This window comes from Glycine max, chromosome 2, assembly GCF_000004515.6.
Source record: "Glycine max cultivar Williams 82 chromosome 2, Glycine_max_v4.0, whole genome shotgun sequence".
In the NCBI taxonomy this organism is placed as follows: domain Eukaryota; kingdom Viridiplantae; phylum Streptophyta; class Magnoliopsida; order Fabales; family Fabaceae; genus Glycine; species Glycine max.
The window spans coordinates 6,134,256-6,152,847 of NC_016089.4; the positions used below are offsets into that span (position 1 = coordinate 6,134,256).

The 18,592-nt window shown below is 31.8% G+C and overlaps 2 protein-coding genes across 2 annotated transcripts; both read left to right on the plus strand.

Annotated features, from left to right (window-relative positions):
- The first annotated feature begins 3,646 nt into the window (after nucleotides 1-3,646).
- LOC100806953 (exosome complex component RRP42) lies at nucleotides 3,647-7,321 on the plus strand. Its single transcript, XM_003518142.5, has 8 exons — nucleotides 3,647-3,842; nucleotides 4,866-4,993; nucleotides 5,127-5,183; nucleotides 5,324-5,416; nucleotides 5,735-5,813; nucleotides 5,916-6,040; nucleotides 6,443-6,586; nucleotides 6,943-7,321. Exons 2-8 carry the CDS (start codon nucleotides 4,868-4,870, stop codon nucleotides 7,177-7,179), a joined length of 861 nt encoding a protein of 286 aa, XP_003518190.1. The 5' UTR covers nucleotides 3,647-3,842; nucleotides 4,866-4,867; the 3' UTR covers nucleotides 7,180-7,321.
- Nucleotides 7,322-13,875: 6,554 nt separating this feature from the next.
- On the plus strand, nucleotides 13,876-18,090 carry LOC100808023 (dynein light chain LC6, flagellar outer arm). The gene is made up of 2 exons (XM_003518144.5): nucleotides 13,876-14,297; nucleotides 17,701-18,090. The coding sequence occupies exons 1-2, from the start codon at nucleotides 14,052-14,054 to the stop codon at nucleotides 17,854-17,856; spliced, it is 402 nt and encodes a 133-aa protein (XP_003518192.1). The 5' UTR covers nucleotides 13,876-14,051; the 3' UTR covers nucleotides 17,857-18,090.
- Nucleotides 18,091-18,592: the final 502 nt, after the last annotated feature.

The window sequence follows — 18,592 nt, forward strand, 5'->3', positions numbered from 1 at the left end:
TAAAAAGAAAAATGAGTCGATCACATTCTGCAACATTTCTACTCTGAAATGAGAAGAATAGAAAAATAAAAAAAAAACTTGCTTGCATCGTTACATAGTGACCCCTTGTTTTGTTTCCTCTACTAAATAAATAAGACTCTGTAAGGATCATATAATCGATAATGCTCTCGCATAATTCATTATATGGTCATTGGGGACGGATTTAAAAATCTATTCAAGGGGTGTTTTTTTTATAATTATTTAAATATTTAATTTTTAATAAATAGTAATTTTTAAAAATATTTATTATTTTTACACATAAAATTGAATCTGATTTTTAAGACCTTCTTCCTCACTTTTTCTATCTTGCCTATTGCCTATGCCATGTTCTCCCAACGCTCCTCACTCACTTTTTCTATCTTGCTTGCCAAGTCACCAACTTTTCCTATTTCAAAGACAACAAACAAGGTAAGACCTTCTTCCTCAACTCTAATGCCACCTTCTTCGTCTTGTTACCACTCTTCAGATATTCTATTGCTTTCTCAAGTAAGTTGCATTTTTATTTTTTCTTTTACCCAAACTGGGTTTTCTTCAGGACTATGCTTAGGGGCATTCTCTCATAGGTTGATAAAAAAAAACTTCAATAAATTCTTAGGAGTCACATAGACTGATTTGTTTCTTTTTGGTAAGTGGAGAAAATGCTGTATCATATTTCACACCAGCAATAATGCTAGCCTCACTCAAAAAAACTTAAAAGGTATTCATCCTTGCTAAGAAGTTTTGAAACATCAACACCTGTTTCTTCCAATTTATCCCTCACAATGTAACGAACCAATGTTCAAAACTCTGCTAAGAGGGGGTCCATATTTAGTGTCTTGATAAAAGTTTGCCTCTTGTAGAGGATAGGATACTTAAGGGGAACAAAAAAAAAATGGAATAATCATTAGATTCAGTTGAATATAGCTATTTCGAAGCCCACCAGCTTGTTGATTTTTAGTATTCTAACTATTTTAGCAAGTTATATAGGCACCTTTTACTATAGAGGAACATGTGGCATGTGTTTCACACTAAAGGGGCAGTGCTTTCAACCAAACAGAGGTGTCAAACCATATATATTGTCATGCCTTTGATTATTCTGATAAATTTGATGTTAAGAAGTGTTTGATTCTTTTTGCTTATTAGTTTTTCAGAGATTACACTGTAATTATTGTGTCTTTGTGTTGTCTTGTTGATCCATTACCAAAGGCGACTCAAGGACTCAGACCTAAAGTAATTTTAAGAATGAGATCTTTTATTTACTCATAAAATAAAAGAAAAGTTTTTAGATTTTTTAGTTATTAACTACTAAATCTCTTTTTTTTGTTAAACAAAATTATGATATTGGTGAAAAGTTCTGCTCATTAATTGTTACTTAAGGTACCATTAAAAAGATTAACAATTACTTATAATATTTTAATTAAAATTTATTTTCAAATATGATTTTACAATAAAAAAAATTTGAGGTATATTAGAACAAAAATTTTAGGACCTTTTTTTTGAGGTCTAAAGCCCTTGCTTGGGCCTAAGTCCTTTCCACTACTTCAGTGTCCTGAATTTATTATCTTAGCTCCTGAGAAACTCAATTTGTTTTTTTGTTTTATTTTTTATTTTTCAGCTCTAAAATTACATGCTTATAAGACATTCAGACTGTTGTTGTTGGTGTGAAATATGTGATATGTTATATACTTATACCCATTACCATAGCAGTGTGAGCTAAATGGTTCTGCTACATTGTTCTTTAATTTTTATAAACCTCTGAATGCTTATTATTTGTTGTGATTACTCATGAATCATGATTAGTTTCAAGGTGGTTTCTCTTGTTTAGTTGTTCATTTTTGTTATGTGATGTAGTTTGGCTAACACCTCTCATGATGGATGTTTCTGCTGAGACATAAACACCGGGTCATCACTAAGGAATTGAGAGACATAAATGCCGGTGTGATTTTCACACAGCAGCAGATTGCATCCATTCGTTGGTCACTAGACATGATCATGGATACCCTGCGAAACCTTTCACTGCAGAGCATGGTGTGTAGCATATGGAGCCCCCCCTGATTCTCTTTTTTGTGTTGTGGGGTTTTTAGTTTTTCTTTAGACTTTAGACTATGTTGTGATTGTGTTTAGATTCATGTTTTAGTTTTGGGTTTATTAACTTTTTGGTCCATCATCATTGGTAGATTTTCATTTTTAGTCCTTAAGAATTTTAAACTAGGAACCAAAAGTGAAACTAATATTTTTAGGGACTAAAAAGAAATAAAAATTTGAGGGACTAAAAATAGAAATTCACACACAAATAAAAATGGATTCAAAAAGATAATAAACTCTTTAGTTTTAGTTAATGTTTAGACTATGTTGTGATGCACTATTGTAATTTTGTGGTTATTTTGAAGTCTATGGATTTTGGGGATTTTGCATGTGGATGTTTGATGTTATCCCATTCTTTGGATTCATTTTGAGCATGATTGTTGATCCTTTGGTGTTTTAATTTCTATGAATTGATTGTCGTATGCGTTGGTGGGGGCTAATGTGGTTATCATAGCCTTGATACATAGTTGAACTTAGCGCGATTAATGGATGTGGCATGATAACTTTGGATGGAATATGTCGACTGAATGTCTTAGCTTGGGTTACTTGCGACTGTGAGTCCCTTGCGTCTTGATTGATAAATTCCTGGTGAGTATTTTTTGGTCGGCATAAATTCCTTGTGAGTGACACCATTAGGATTTATGCACTTGGTTTTGCTGAATTCTTTGGAATATATGATTGGCATGCATGTATAAAAGTCATCTAGGCAATTTTTTTTGTCCTTTTTACTTGGCCAATTCGATCGTGAAGTGAAACCCTAGCTTAAATCTTTTCCTTGTGATGCCCCTTGAGCATGAAAATAAATTGTTCATAAGTCATAACCCTAGCTATGAGCCTAAAATGAAAAACAATGTTCTACCCACATCTTAGGGATAGGAGAACATTAGTTTGAGTTAAAATTTGATTTAAGTTTGAGAGAATTATTAACAAGGATTTAAAGGGATATAACGCTTGAAAAAAAAAAACTGGTTAATGTTTAGACTTATATTAATATACTAATTTGTTTTACATAGAGGGGCTTATGTTGATGCGTTATGGGAAATTTTTTATATTTATTTTTTATTTCTACACATAAAATATTATTTTCTTAAAATTATATATTTTTTCATTTTTAAAATTAAATTATATTAAAAATTAATAATGATAATTTACGAAACTTATTAATATACTAAATATTTTATAAAAAAACATTTGTCAAATTTTTATTATTTTAAATTAAATAACATATTTTAAAAAATTCATCCGAAAAAAATAATATGTATTATATAAGTTTTATATATATTTCCTTTAAAAAAAAAGTTTCATAGTACTCCAAAATTTATGTATAACATTAAAATAGTATAAGTCTTAGTTTAAGTTTTGGAATTTGATTCGGATTAAAAAAATATAAATCCCAAATAATTCAAATTAATCATTCAACCAAATTTAAAAAGAATCAGTTTAGTTGGTTTTTCGTTTTTAATTTGGATTGATTTGAATTTCAGAACCTTGAAAATAGAGTAGTAAAAAAAATGTGCAATTTAAATAATAATTAAAAAAAGAAAAGGAAAAAAATGCTGCCTCCTACCCTAGTGAGTAGATACGAACAGCAACACTCGTGGTCGTGGCCGCGAAACTCGTCGTCGTGTTCTTGCCGCACACCACTTCGTTGCGCCATCTTCTTTCAACAATCAGCCACAGCTCTTCTCCCACTTTCCCTAACTTCGAGGCCACCAACTTCTCATATTTCAAGACAAAAGGTATGAGCTTTGCTTATTCACGTTGTTACAACAACTGCAATGTTCACACATTTAACTGCTTTCTTAAGCAAGTTTTTTCGGTTTTACACTAACTGGGTTTTCTTAATTTTGATACCCTTTTGCTTGAACTTTGTTAGTTACACTTGCTTCACAATGAAAATTTTCATGGTGTGGTGGTTCTCAAATCTCAATGTTTGATGTACGGACTATGCTCATAGCTTTAGATTTTTTATTTTTGTTTTTTTATTGAAATTATATTATATAGCGATCAAGTATTGTGAGTGATGGAATATAACTCAAAAAACATGGAAGAATATGAAAAGGGATCCGAATAAATTGAATTTGAAGCTGTATAATGGATTTAGTTTCACACTTGAAAGAAGAAATGGAGGCAAGAAAAGTAAAAATACAACACTCAATGTCAATGAGATTACAATTAGAATGAATTTTTTTTTATTGTTTGCCTTCTCTTGCATTCTTTTGTGCTAAGTGATTATCACTGGCATTATTGTTACAACCTGTTGGTGAAATGTGTGGCCACTGTTGGTTTGTTTCTATTATCACTTAGATCTATATTGTTATTATACTTTATTTTATCATTTCTGAAAGTTGAAATGGGTGTACTTCTTGTTCCCAACTTTGCATACATGGTTTAGTTTAAGTAGAATTGCCAGGTAATAATTAAAACATCAAAATGTTTAAGTGATAAAGCATGATAAAAGTTGATTATAAGATCTAAATGTTTAAGTTCTTGACTAATGCTGATATGGAAGCCTGCAAATTTTTAAAAAACAAATCATAACAAAACAATGCAAACCTAAGTCCCTATATTCATTAAACAGTAGATATCAGACAAGGAGTGAATAGCTGTTTTGAAGCCCACCAGCTAGTTATTTTTTTGAAGTGTTCTGGCTATTTTAGCTAGTTAGATGGGCACCTGAGGCACATGTTTCACCGAAGGGGCACTCCAGTTTCCACTTTGTACTTATCATTATGAGGTTTCTCAAAACTCTTGCTTTGCAGGAATGGTGGGTTTATCTCTTGGAGAAACGCATTTCATCCAAGGTGGCATTGCTCAAGATCTTCGTTGTGATGGTAGAAAGAGATTGACATATCGACCAATCTCTGTTGAAACTGGAGTGATTCCCCAGGTAATGCTTTAATCAGTTGACATTTGGCAGGGTATTATGATGATTTGTCATTGGTGTACCATTGATTTTTTATTTTTATTTTTTGCTTTAAATAGTTCTAATTTATGTATTTGATAAAATAACTTCATGTCAGACCAATGGTTCAGCAAGAGTCAGAATGGGTGCCACAGATGTTATTGCCAGCGTTAAGGTGGTTAAAAATTAAAATGTTTGGATTGATTTCTTATTTCTTGACTTGTAATATCCTTTTGTTTGATACTATAATAAAAAATTCTTTTAAATATATTGAGTTGTTTTACTAACCATGATATATTGGCTACACAAGAGCAGGCTGAACTTGGAAAGCCAAGCTTGTTGCAACCTGACAAAGGAAAAGTCTCTATATATATTGATTGCAGTTCAACAGCAGAGCCAGCTTTTGAGGTAGCATATTCTATTGATTTTCTTCATTCTATTTGTTTAATGAAGTCATCCATGTATTTTGGCTTTCTTCATGTTATTAACTTTAACTCTTTTAAGTACCATGAACATTGATAGCAAAACAAATAAGTAAATCCTTAAAAGCTTTAAATGAAAGTTAAATGGTGGGTGCATTGGATTAATAAGCTTTAGAAATTCATCATTGATAGTGTTTTCTATTATTGTTGTGTTATTTATCATTTTGGTTCTGTAAATACCTTTTAATGCTTCAAAATTACTATTTTATTTGGTGCTCTAAATCTGTGGCTGCCTTGTATATAGGGTAGAGGGGGTGATGAGTTGGCAGCAGAACTGTCAAATGCTCTTCAACACTGTCTCTTGGGTGGTAAAAGTGGAGAAGGTCTATTTTCCCCCTATAGTGAAGATTATGCTTTCCCTTTCATGTTGTTGCATCTTTTTAATATAGCTGTTGAACTCTTGGCTCTTTTATTTTCCCCTTCAGGTGCTGGAATTGACCTCTCATCGCTTATTGTTGTCGAAGGAAAAATTTGTTGGGATCTTTACATAGATGGGCTTGTTGTTAGTTCAGATGGAAATTTGTTGGATGCTCTAGGCGCTGCCATTAAGGTACAACTCAAAACGTAAAAGGGAATGCTAGAAACAAAGACAATGATGGATTCCTGGCTAAAATAATTAGCATTTCAGAGATCATGATTTTATGACGATTTCAATTTTCAATAATGTTGACCTTTTAAGTCTTCTATAGTTTAGCTATTGAGGTTACTAACATCAATAGCAGTTCTTTGGAATGGTTAGAGGTTACCTGAAATTATTTGTTTTCATTTAGGTACAATTGAAAATATCTTCCTTGCTGTTTTCTTTAATCTTTATAATGTCTCAACGAATTTGCCATAAGTTTCATGGAGGTTTTCCACGTGGATTTCCTTTTCTACTATGATGTTGAATGCAAACCCATTTTCAGAATTAACTGGAAAGCCCCATTGCAGCTTATAACTATTATTCTTTTAGGCTGCTTTGAGCAATACAGGTATTCCAAGAGTCGAAGTTGCTGCTGGAACGTCAAATGATGAGCATCCAGAAGTTGACGTAAGCGACGAGGAGTTTCTGCAGTTTGATACATCAAGAGTCCCTGTCATAGTTACACTGACTAAGGTAACATACATGTGCTATCCTGTCTTCTCAGAGTAGAAGTGGCAAAACGGGCCACCCTTATGCGGGTTGTGGACCATATAGTGGGCTAGGCTAAAAGAAAACAGGACTCAATTCGAGTCTCTAAGATGAAGCTCAAGCATATTGTTAAAGCCCCTTTTTTTAAAGCTTTTGGCGGGTTAAGCCTGATCCAGGCCATAATCAAATCAGGCTAAAAAGACTTGTGATTAGTTAGTGCTCAAAATTTAAAGCTCAAGTCCTATATTTCATCAAGCTGGGTCGGCTAGCAGAACATATTTTGCCACCTCTTATCTCAGATTGACCATATATGATAATTTCTTACGATCTCTTCTTTCTAGGTTGGGAGGCACTATATTGTGGATGCAACATCTGAAGAGGAATCACAAATGAGCTCTGGTGTTTCAATCTCTGTTAATAGGCAAGGGCACATTTGCGGTATAACCAAACGAGGAGGTGTGGGGCTGGATCCAAGCATCATTCTCGATATGATATCTGTCGCTAAGCATGTAAGCGAGCAATTAATAAACAAATTGGATTCTGAAATTGCTTCTGCTGAAGCTGATGAGGAGTCATGACACAGAAGCACTTAGTGATAACTAGGGTGTACCGAATGCTTCAATTATTTTGGACAAAAATTTGTAACCGAGTAGGGATTAAAGATACTAAGTGTGTCCGAAATAGTAATTGTTATAAAAAAACGTATATGTGAGATTCTAATTATGAGTTTATTCTAAAAAAATCCTACTAAAAAAAACGTACATGTGTGTGTGTTTTCCATCCCTACAGTGTATAAGACAAATGTATCCATTTCGATTAGGGTCATGGTTACGATTCTACAATATATGTTTTTTTCATTTCGTCGAACATTAATTTTATGGCATAGATGCTTATGACCTCTTCCTCTATGCCCTGCGGTAATGATTTCTCTGACATTACGGCCTTTACCATAATGATGTTGTCCATAGATCAAATGATTTTGTGGATTGGATTATACATTATAATCTAAAAAACTAATGCAAATTATTGTGATAACATTATAATCTAAAAAAATAAGTAAAAATAATGTGTGATATTTTGTAATTTAGAGAAAAAAGGACAAAAAGTCATCCATTAAATTATCCCTAAATTATTTTAGTTACAAAACCTTATAAAAAATTTTAGACACTACATGTATTTTCATCTAAAACCATCATGTTTGGGTTGGATAACATTTTTTTTTTGTTGAAAAAATAGAGGATTAAAAGCCCCTAAGAGCAGTCACAGGAACTATCGGTCCCTTCAATATCAACTAAGAACCCAAGCTCCTTTTAGCCATTGTATCTACTACCTGATTAACATCTTTGGAAATATGATTTCAAGTTACACCCTCTGATCTCCCATGCACCAAATGAATCTCTTGAATTGACTGGTAATGAGGATGAAGATGATCACAATTACCCTCTAGTGCTTTAATAGCCTTAGCAAGCTTGATGCCATGAAGAATAGCCTTAAGTTTCCCATATAGGATAGAATCTCCTCTCAACTGAGCTTGAAAATCACAAACAGAGCTTCCTGCATGATTGTGAATAACTCCTCCGCAGTCCATAACTTCACCAAACTGGACCATTGATGCATCACAATTTAGTGCGACTGGTCCCTCCTTTGGCATTATCCAATAGGTTTCCTCAAGACCCGAGCTAGAACGAACCTGTTGGGGGAGAGTCCGGAATGATCCAAACATCAGAATGAGACCAAACCTCATTGCAAAATATGCACATATTCCTCCTCCACCAAATCAGATTCAGAATAGATCCAAACAACTTGCTCCAATTTAAACCTTTTCTCAAAAGTCTCGAACCTTGGTTCACCTCCAACCATCCTTTCCAATAATCACAATTATAAAAAATCTGATTATTATTTGAGTGCATAAAGAATTGCCAAATCAACATACTAGATTGATAATCCCTAAAGAGATGAAAAAGAGTTTATGCTTCATTCTAACACAATTGACACGAGTCATTCTCACTGATACCAAAATGCTTCCTCCTCACATTTATTAGCATAGTCTCGTGATTAATCTTCCATAAGAAGTTTTGAAATCGTTCTGGTCCTTCCCAATGATGCACCAACTTAAACAACCTCACCTTAAGAAGATGGATTCTCCTAGCTTTAGTTGGGAGTGGACACAGTATTCCAAGCAACAAGATGGATTCTCCTTGCTTTAGTTGAATCTCCCCATGTAAATCTCCTGCAAGCTTTGTCAATATCCTCATAAACTGACACTGAAAGCAAGGTGGACTGCATCACATATGCAGACAATGTTTGAATGACAAACTAAGCTAAAGTTACTCTTCTATACCAATTTCTACACTTAACTGGTTCCTTTGAGGTACTCCTACATTTTTAGGAAAAAAACACATGCGAGATTTCTCCAAATTAATTTTCTGGTTAGAGGTCCTACAAAAAAACTTCATAATATTTTTAATCAACATTACCTGTTCCAACAAAGCTTCCGCAAAAAGAATAAGACCATCTGCAAACGCCAAATAAGAAGTGGGAGAGTCATGTTTACTCAAAGAAATAGGATTCCATGTTTCGTGACTCAACTAGATTAATTAATTCAAAAGGCCTCTTTGTGCACATGACAAAGAGATAAAGAGAAAGTGGATTTCCCTGGCTAATACCTCTCTAGAGGGAGCAAAATCTTCCAAGGCTTTCCCATTCCATAAAACCTTAATGGATGTAGACAAAATACAATGTCAAATCAACTCCATAATATTTCCAGGAATACCCACATCATGCAAGGTATCACCGACAAAATCCCAATTAAGCCTATCATAAGCTTTCTCAAAATCAATTTCGACCACCATCCATTATTTTCTACTCTTCTTGTTTCTTATTGTGGAAAATCTTTTGAGCCACAATAATTCTGTCACCACTTTAATGACCAGGAACAAAGCTAGATTAAAAATGATCTATCAACTTACTTATATAGGGTCTAATCCTCAAAGAGAGTAACCCGATAATCACCTTATATGTCACATTACATAAACTAATAGGCTTAAAATCTTTCATAAGACTAACCTCATCTTTCTTGGGAATGAGAGTGATAAAGGTCTGGTTCCTTCTGAAATTGCATGAAAGTGGTAAAGGTCTGGTTCCTTCTGAAATTACATAGGGAGGCACCAGATATGGTTTCCAAGATGAGAGTGATAAACCTCATCTTTCTTGCAGAGGTCATCACCAACCACAACTCAATACTTCTAGAAGAAAACTGCTTGGAAACTATATCTGGTGCCTCCCTAAGAATCTTACTGTCTGATAAATTTCCTCAGATGTTGGCATCCTCTCATAAATCCGAAAATACATGGGAAATGACAAAAGGTTGGTACACTTTCTCGATAGTATACAAACTCTTGTAAAAATTTGTTATCATCCCTTCAATCTCATTCGGGTCAGTGACATAGTTCCCCTCTTCATCCTTAGTTATGCCATACATGTTCCTCCTCCTTATAATTGTGACACCATGAATATACTTGTATTCTTATCCCACATATATAGCCATTTGACTCTTGATTTCTGATACCAATGTATCTCATCTTCCACTAGCATTTGTTCATACTCCTTCCAACTCTTTTTATATTCTAGATCAAGATAAGTATTAAAGCCTAAACCCTTTCTAGCATCCAACACATCGAGCTTCTTTTTCCAAAGATAGCCAAAAACCTCCCTATTCCAATTCTTCAACTGATAAAAAAAATGTTGGATATTTTTGTACCAGAGGGTCAGATTCTTGGGCCCAGGTCCTTTTCACCAAATGGGAAAAGTCTTCATGCAAAGTTTAGGCTGCCTCAAACTGAAAGGATCTTCTGACACATTTATATATTTAAAATTTGAATTCAAGATTATTGATTAAGTTAAAATATCTTCGTATCAAATTTATTATAAAATTAATTTGTTTTAAAAGAAAATAGTAACGAGTTATAACTAAGAAAATATATTTTAAAAAAAATGTGAAAGTGAAAATTCATACATTTTGCACTCATTAATTTAATTTTTATATTTTTTTAAGTATAATAAATAATTTTTACTACCCATTTGTTGAATTAATTATTGGGGCAGAGCTGCAATTGGCGTTTGTATGTCTGAATTAATTAGAAGGGTCCACATTCAACTATCAACGATCACAAGGGTTACGGCGGCTATCAATGATGACTTGTTTACATTCAAACTAACAGCAGACATTTTTAGGTCCTATGCTAATCAAATACACGTCCAAATTGCAACGTTGAGAAACTGTACTTTTATTTTTGAAAAATAAAAATGTTAATCCATCAATGCTTGAAAAAATTACAATATATCAGGAATGTAATGCAATGAAAATTTTATTAGAAATTAAAAATACAAATTAATAATTTATTGGAGACTTCAAACATTTAAATAAAAAAATACCTTCTCCATTCTATAATGAGTATTGTCTTAGTTTTTTTTATATAGATAAAAAATTCACTCCTTCTAACTTATAATAATTGTCGTCATATATTATTTTACATAAATTAAAAAAAATTAACAAGTGGATGAAAGAAAATAATAATTTGACAAAATTAATCTTATCATCATTAATTTATTTTTAGTTTTAGTTGTTTATTATTAATATTATAAAAAATATAAGTAGAAAAAATAATCATTGTTACATTAAACAACTAAAATGATAATATTTTGAGAATTATTTTTTATTTCTTACATGATAATTATTATGGTACGAGAGAAATAATAAGAACTTATAAATAAAGAATGATACTTTCTTTAGTTTATGTAGTACGACATAATTTAAAATAAATTCATGATTTTTTTATAAGATATTTTAGAATTCCTATGGAGTATTTTATCTTTTTTTCATTAATGATCCTTATTAAATATTTAACGATCCTTATTAAATATTCAATGTATTTATGCTTTTTATTGATAGTGATGCATTATATTCTTAAACTTTAATATTTTCACATTATTTATTACAAGTTAATGATTATTAATAAGGGTATATACATTAGTAATATTTTAAAATAAATTAATAAAATTAACTGAATTAATTACTTTTATTAATTTATGTGATTGATGTTTAAAGTGTTTTATAATAAGAATCATAGGGAGTAAGTACTAAGGACACTAGTTAAGAAACTTAGGGTATTTTTTTATTGAGATGCTAAAAGTGTATTACCCGTGATCTTTGCACTCTCCTATATAATTTTTATAATAAATATTTTATCTTTTTAATTTTTTAATTATTGTTATCATAATTATTTTACAAAATAATTGGTTACAAAATAATTATTTTACCAAATTAATGTTATTATAATTAATTCATTTATAATTTCTATTATTCATCATTAATATTGTTAAAGGTAAAAATAAGAAAAAGTAATATTATGAGAAGAGAGAATTTTTAAAAGTTTTATGTTAAAAGGGTTTTATTCTTTCTTTCTTTCTTTCTTTTTTTACTGAAAAAGGATTTTATTCTTTTAAAACGAGTTACCCACTGAAGTAACAAATCTCAATCATTCATGAAAAAAAGATAATTAACGGTTAATATTTCAATATATTCATTATTTATTGTGTAAGATATTGGCAGTTGAATTTCATATCAATATTTTTTTCGTCCGAATGTAAGCATTCCCATAATGGACTAATCTCTCGACGCATAAAAATCATTGAAGTATATTTTGTTCTTCCAACAAAATCTTCATATGCAGTATTAGTAATTAAACCCTTATTAATATACTTAAAAATTTTAAAAATTCAATTATCTACTGGAGGACTTTGTTGTAATTTATTATTTTACCCTCTGAGCTGAGTTGCTAGTCGATCCCATCAAACACTATACTTTTTTATTACAGCATTTTTTTTTATTCCGTGTGAATCAGAAAACAACGACTTTAGACCAGACTATTAGTTAATGTTTCCTATACATCAATTTCATCATAAATTGAACTTACACAATTACAGATAGTTGCAAGAAAGAAGTTTCATGGTGCCTTTTTTGTACCAATTGTAAGTGTGATAACATGCTTTCAACTGCATTTCATCAATAATGATGACGGAAAATGAAAAGTGGAAAACAAAAGGTGAAATCAATTGATTTTGTAATGCTTTACAAATTTGTGTCATCCTGTTCCGAGTAGCCTTTACTTTAAGATTTGCTGTGCTAATCGCTATACATTGCAAGTGGCAATTATGCAATACCTTTTAAAACGAAAAATCAACCAAAAATTAGTAAAATAAAGCAAAAATAAAAAGAAGCTCATTAAATTTTAAATAATCATTTTGATTGTTTTTTCAAACCTCAATTATTCTCAATGAAATTTAATGGTTTGATAGAATAGTTATGAACGATAGAATTAAACTAAAAACTATTTATTAAACTTGAATAATCTTATTTCAATTGATTTATACCTTTAATGATTTAATTTTTTTGATTTTTGCTTTTCGTTATTGCGTATTCTTCTTTGACGACATACCAGATTTTTTATGACTTTGATATTTAATTTTCCTTTGCTATACAATCAAAGCAAGTTCAATCAAATTTTTAGTAGCGCAAAAACAGAACGTTAATTAAAGTGAACCCTCCTGAGAAAGATGGCTAGCCAACTTTTCTTCTTAATGTTATCTGTTAACTGTTGAAACCACTTCCGTTTAAGCCACATGATTTCTTAAATTATTCAAATAGTTGTAATTTGTAAATTATCAATTTTAAAGATAAATAAAATTAAATTTGAATATATAATATTTATTTAATATTATTAAAATACATGTCTAAATTAATTTTGATCATAATTTTAATATTAAAACATATATTCTGATAAAAATAATTAATTGTGTAAAATATGTTTATATTTTTTTATCTCAACTCATTGGTTGGAGATTAATTCTGCTTGTGATATGCATTATTGATCTAAGGGAATTTTAAATAAAATGAAAATCAAATATAAATTTTTCACATAAAATAAAAATCCAATATAAATTCTTTTAGTGAATAGATCCTTCTCACTATACATAACAAAATCTTATTTCAATCTTTAATTTAATGTCTTTATACTACTCATGCATTTTAATTAAATTATTAATATATTTCATCATAATTTCTACTTCCTAGCGTCGTACTCTGAAAAGATTTGATTCCTTTAAATTAATTTATCTGTCCATTTAAGAAAATGATTCATCTAACTCACTCTGATTATTAACATTAATTAAGATGTCACAGTCTATATAGTGCACGAGTAAAACAACCCTTTTGTACTTTCTTTTTCTAGTCTTCCTTCTAAGTTCTAAATACTCATTCCATTACACTGTGCACTTCCTTCCTCTCTCTCTCTCTCTGAGTGATTTGGTGGTGGCCATAGTGAGTAGCCAAAGTGCAAGAGAACAAAAGGGTGATGTTTCGTTTGTTTTGTGAGTGTTGAGAGTGTGAGACATGGAAGAAGCAGAGAAGGAGTTAGAGAGAAGGAGCAAGTTTCTGAACAGTTTGATACAACAGAAGAAGAAAGCCGCCATAGAGTCAGAGCATGAACATGAGAGTAGTCTCAAGGTTGATGTCAGAGCTTGTGACATGCCCCTCCCTTTGCAGAACCGTGCCTTCCAATGCGCACGTCTCTACTTGGAGTCTATGCCACCTGCCAACAAGCTTGACAGTAAACGCCTTGCACTTGCCCTTAAGAAGGTTACATTCATTTACTTTCTCTCTCTTCTGGGGAAATTTTCCTTTTCCAAAATCTGTTTTTGGTGTCTGATCCTTGGCATATAATAGAAGCTAGAAAGTCTCAATAATGTCTGATTTGGAAGTTTGGTGTTGTGTGGGAAAATGGTCAGTTATTGGAAAAAGGTTGTTGTTAGTTCTCAATGTCTTGGCTGGATTAAAATTAGTGTCTTTCTGAGTCTGTGACTGAATATTTAATAGGACAAATTAGATGTTTTTCCTTTGGTGCTTTTAGTACGTACTGTTGTCGAATCAGAATTGGAGTTTCACCCAGATAACTTATGCTATTGATCTTTAATGCAAACCTTTATTATAGAAATTACCAAGGTAAAATTCCACTTCTGATTAAACAACAACACCAAAAGCTCTTAAAGAATTGTACCACCCAAGGCGAGCATCAACTGACGCGGGTTGCATTTAAGTTTTGTCTTATTTAATATTGACTCTTTGATTTGCCTAGCTCATTTTTCCTTATTATTTTTTGAATCAGTGGATTAGGTATATATAAGCAAATTTGTATGAAGATTTTGATTTTGGGTGTTGATATTAGGTCAATTGGGTCAACATCAATGGAATGTGCCTAATTGCTTTCTGCTTCAGTCAGGCAGTTGGGACTAACTTGTTTCTGTTACTTTGTCCTTCTTGATGGTGACTTTTGTTCGCATATGAAATATCTATGTTTTCTCATCCATGGCAATACTATCTTGCAAGCGCACATGGTCTAATAATTGTTTTGTTGAGCTTGCTGAAAGATTGGTTTTTGAATAATTGTGGAGTTGATAGATGGATTTTTTTTTCCAATTGCTTACTTATTCTTGAACTCTTTATTTTGATCCTAAATTGCTTCACCAAGTCATCCTCCGGAAGTCTCTGAACATATATTTGTGCTTCAAAAGTTTTATGGTGGTGGTTCCATGAAGTTTTCTGTTGCTTCTATCTCACCTTCCTTCTCAAGTGCACCGAGACCACATATTCCCAGCTTGACAAAGTCCTTATTACTTTGTTGTAGTAGTTTGTGGTACATATAGTTCACCAATACCAGAAATTTCAGTTCTGTTTGCCATCTGAATCTTACTATATTAATATAATTTGTTATGTTGTTCTGGGGGTGTATTGATAAATAATGTTGCAGGATTCCAGATCTGATGCAAAGTCCTTAGAAGCTGTTTCCTTTTCCCTCTTCTCCTATCAGTGTTTTTGGTCTCCTTTCCGAGGTTTCCCCATATGGATTTATGTATAGACAACTGATCTTTGTTATAAAGAATGCACAAATGCTAAGAAAAGAATAATACTCAAAGCAATGAGGTCTTAAATTTTTTGCAGTATTGGTCTTCCTCTAATCAGAATTTTCTCATTTCTTCTTTTCCCACAATATTTTTCCTCTTATTTATAAAAGTTGCATGGATGGTTAATCCTTTATATGTTTCAAAAATGAGTTGAATGTCCTCACTAAGCCACAATTCAGAAACCGCTCTCCTCGCTAAGCCGCTGCCCACTATACATGTTTAAAGGGTGCACCAATGCATAAGGCTCCCCCCACTCTCTCTGCATCTACAAGAAGCAAGAAGTTACTTCTGTGTCATTTGGGCTTGTTGACGCTGTTCCAAACACGCTATAAAACTATCCAAACAGTTTCCTATTGTTAGTTTGAAGGACCAAAATCAAGAGTATGCTTGCACTTGAAATGGGCTTTTTCAAGCTCAGAGTTTAAATTATAATGTTATTTTGACAAGAAATATTTGCTTGCATAGACTTATCTGTAAAGAAATAGAAAGTGGACAGAAGTTAACCCACAAAACAGATCCAGCACTATATGTCTTAGCCTCTTAGGTATCCTCTTAGACTTATTAAATTTAAAGGTTTGGGATTATGATGATCTTGTGAAGATACTGTTACTATTTTTTTATCTTTGGGAAATACATGCATATATGGAATTTTATAATCGAACAGATTCAAAACAGACCATGCTTGTACTTTTTGGATAGTTATTTGAAAGGAACTGCAGATTTGAGAGCATAGATTTATGGTTGCATTGAAATGTTGGAAGTGGTCTTTGCATTTGATTTGGTAAAGAATGTGTTGATCTTGCATGCTATGTGAAATCTATAGCTATTTTCTGTACCATCCATATCAATGTGAAAACAGAACTAAGATCAAAAGTGATACATTGGAAATTGCTTGTTCTGTTCAGTGTTCACAGCTGATCATAGAAAATGGAAGGGCATGATGAATTACATCAAACCTACTTGTTGCTGTCATGCATAAGGATTTGTGCATTAGTTGACGTTGAGCATAGGCTTAGTTATTTTCAATAAAATGGTGGAGGTGGGTAGTTATTCTTTTGAGTTTTGTATCTTTATGGTCCACTAAAGGTTGCATACTTGCATGACTTTTCTTTTGTGACTCTCCATGGATTCAACATTCAAGTATGGATAAAATCTGAAAAACATGTTTATTAGGCATGTTAGTTGTAAAAATAAATAAATAGGTTGCTTATTTTGGGTTGTCTTTTTTGTTGAAAATGTTATTTGGTCCCTCATTTCATTTTGATAGGGGCTTCACGGTTGGCAGATGCTATTAAAAGTTATAATTTTAGGATTCCTATTACACACCAACAGCATGCTGCATTCATATCTAGTATATCTTTTATTAAATGCATGTCAGAGACGTTTCAATGAATGATGGTATCTTTGGGACAAATTTGATTCTTGCTAGATTCTTGGTTGATGCTTGCTCCATATATTACACTCACACCAAGCATACCTTGATCATTTTAGCTAAAAGTTTACGTGGTTAGTGGCAGCCAAAAGTTTTATTTATTTATTTATTGGCTAAAATAGATTGTTGGTACCTTATCTACATTTTAGGTTTCAGTTTTGTCTCTTAAATTTAAATTTTTTCATTTTGGTACTTTATAATGTCTGTTATTTTAATTGGTCCTTATGTTAGTTTTTGGCACAATTAGTATCAATTTTGACGCGACATCTCTTACTACACAGTATGCCATGTGTCACCAAGTTGACCAAATTAGTGTGTGATAAACTAACAAAAAGACCAATTCAGTGTATTTGAGAAACTTTAAGGGACCGAAGTAAAAAATTTAAACACAAGGGACTAAACTGAAATGTAGACAAGGGATCAAAATTCTATTTTAGCCTCTTTTTTTTTCTTTCATGTATTTGGTTCCTCACCGATTTATAATATTTGAACTGGATGAATCATTGCTAGATTTCAAATTGACATTACTTGAAAACCTGTTCTTAGCCATTGTCCTTTTACCCCCTTTTGAGCAATGGTTTATTGTACAGCTTCTTTGTTACCTAGTATGAACTACTTGGATGGCTAATGATACAAAGTACTCTTACAGGAATTTGATTCTTCTTATGGTCCAGCTTGGCACTGCATTGTGGGTACTAGCTTTGGTTCCTATGTTACACATTCTGTTGGTGGCTTTTTGTACTTTTCCATTGATAAGGTTTATATCCTTCTCTTCAAGACAGCTGTTGAACCATTGGACCATTGATAACTTAAACAACTGTGAGCCATGCCTCTTTGGGAAAATATATTTAAAATTTTTAAACCAGCTGATATGTAAAATTACAAAGTGAAACATTTAAATACCTGTATACGGTGATATATTTGATGCACTTCTATTTGGATTTGTAGTCTGTGGGAGAGCATTTCGAATGCCAAATTTGTTGTGGCATGTCACAAGATTTTCATATTGATCAGCTCAAAATAACTTTTTATAGAGTTATCCATCTGATGCAAAAAAATTTATGGTTGATATTTGTATTCATTGAAATATATGCACTTAGGAAAATGTTAACATTAGTGCTTGGGGATGATTTTAAATATTTAAAAGTGGCAAGTTTTTTCGATAAAATACAAATGATAAATACTTTTTTCGATAAAATAAATGCATTCTTTTTCTTTTTCTAAAAAACTTATCATTTTTAGATGTTAAAAATGATACCTGTGCGAGTGGTCCGGTCATGTTCATTTTTAAGAATGTATTAAAATGATTTGTAATTTAGAGTGTTGATTTTTTTCCTTTCACATTAAGTAAAACATGTTGAGATGTTGTTCATATGCAAAAATTCAAATGAAAAGTCACACTTATAAGGTATAATAAATATATAATAGTTGATTGGGTAATTTAGATAGATGACATATAAGTGTTCTATAATATTCTAATAGAATTCGATTTCTAATCGTGAGTATGAAGAAGATAATAAAAAATACAGTCAGAATAGGTG

Coding starts and splice junctions, on each gene's coding strand:
- LOC100806953 (XM_003518142.5), top strand. CDS start 4,868: ATGGTGGGTTTATCTCTTGGAGAAACGCATTTCATCCAAGGTGGCATT. Junction 5,184..5,323: donor ATGTTATTGCCAGCGTTAAG/GTGGTTAAAAAT, acceptor ACACAAGAGCAG/GCTGAACTTGGAAAGCCAAG. Junction 6,587..6,942: donor TCATAGTTACACTGACTAAG/GTAACATACATG, acceptor TCTTCTTTCTAG/GTTGGGAGGCACTATATTGT.
- LOC100808023 (XM_003518144.5), top strand. CDS start 14,052: ATGGAAGAAGCAGAGAAGGAGTTAGAGAGAAGGAGCAAGTTTCTGAAC. Junction 14,298..17,700: donor TTGCACTTGCCCTTAAGAAG/GTTACATTCATT, acceptor GTACTCTTACAG/GAATTTGATTCTTCTTATGG.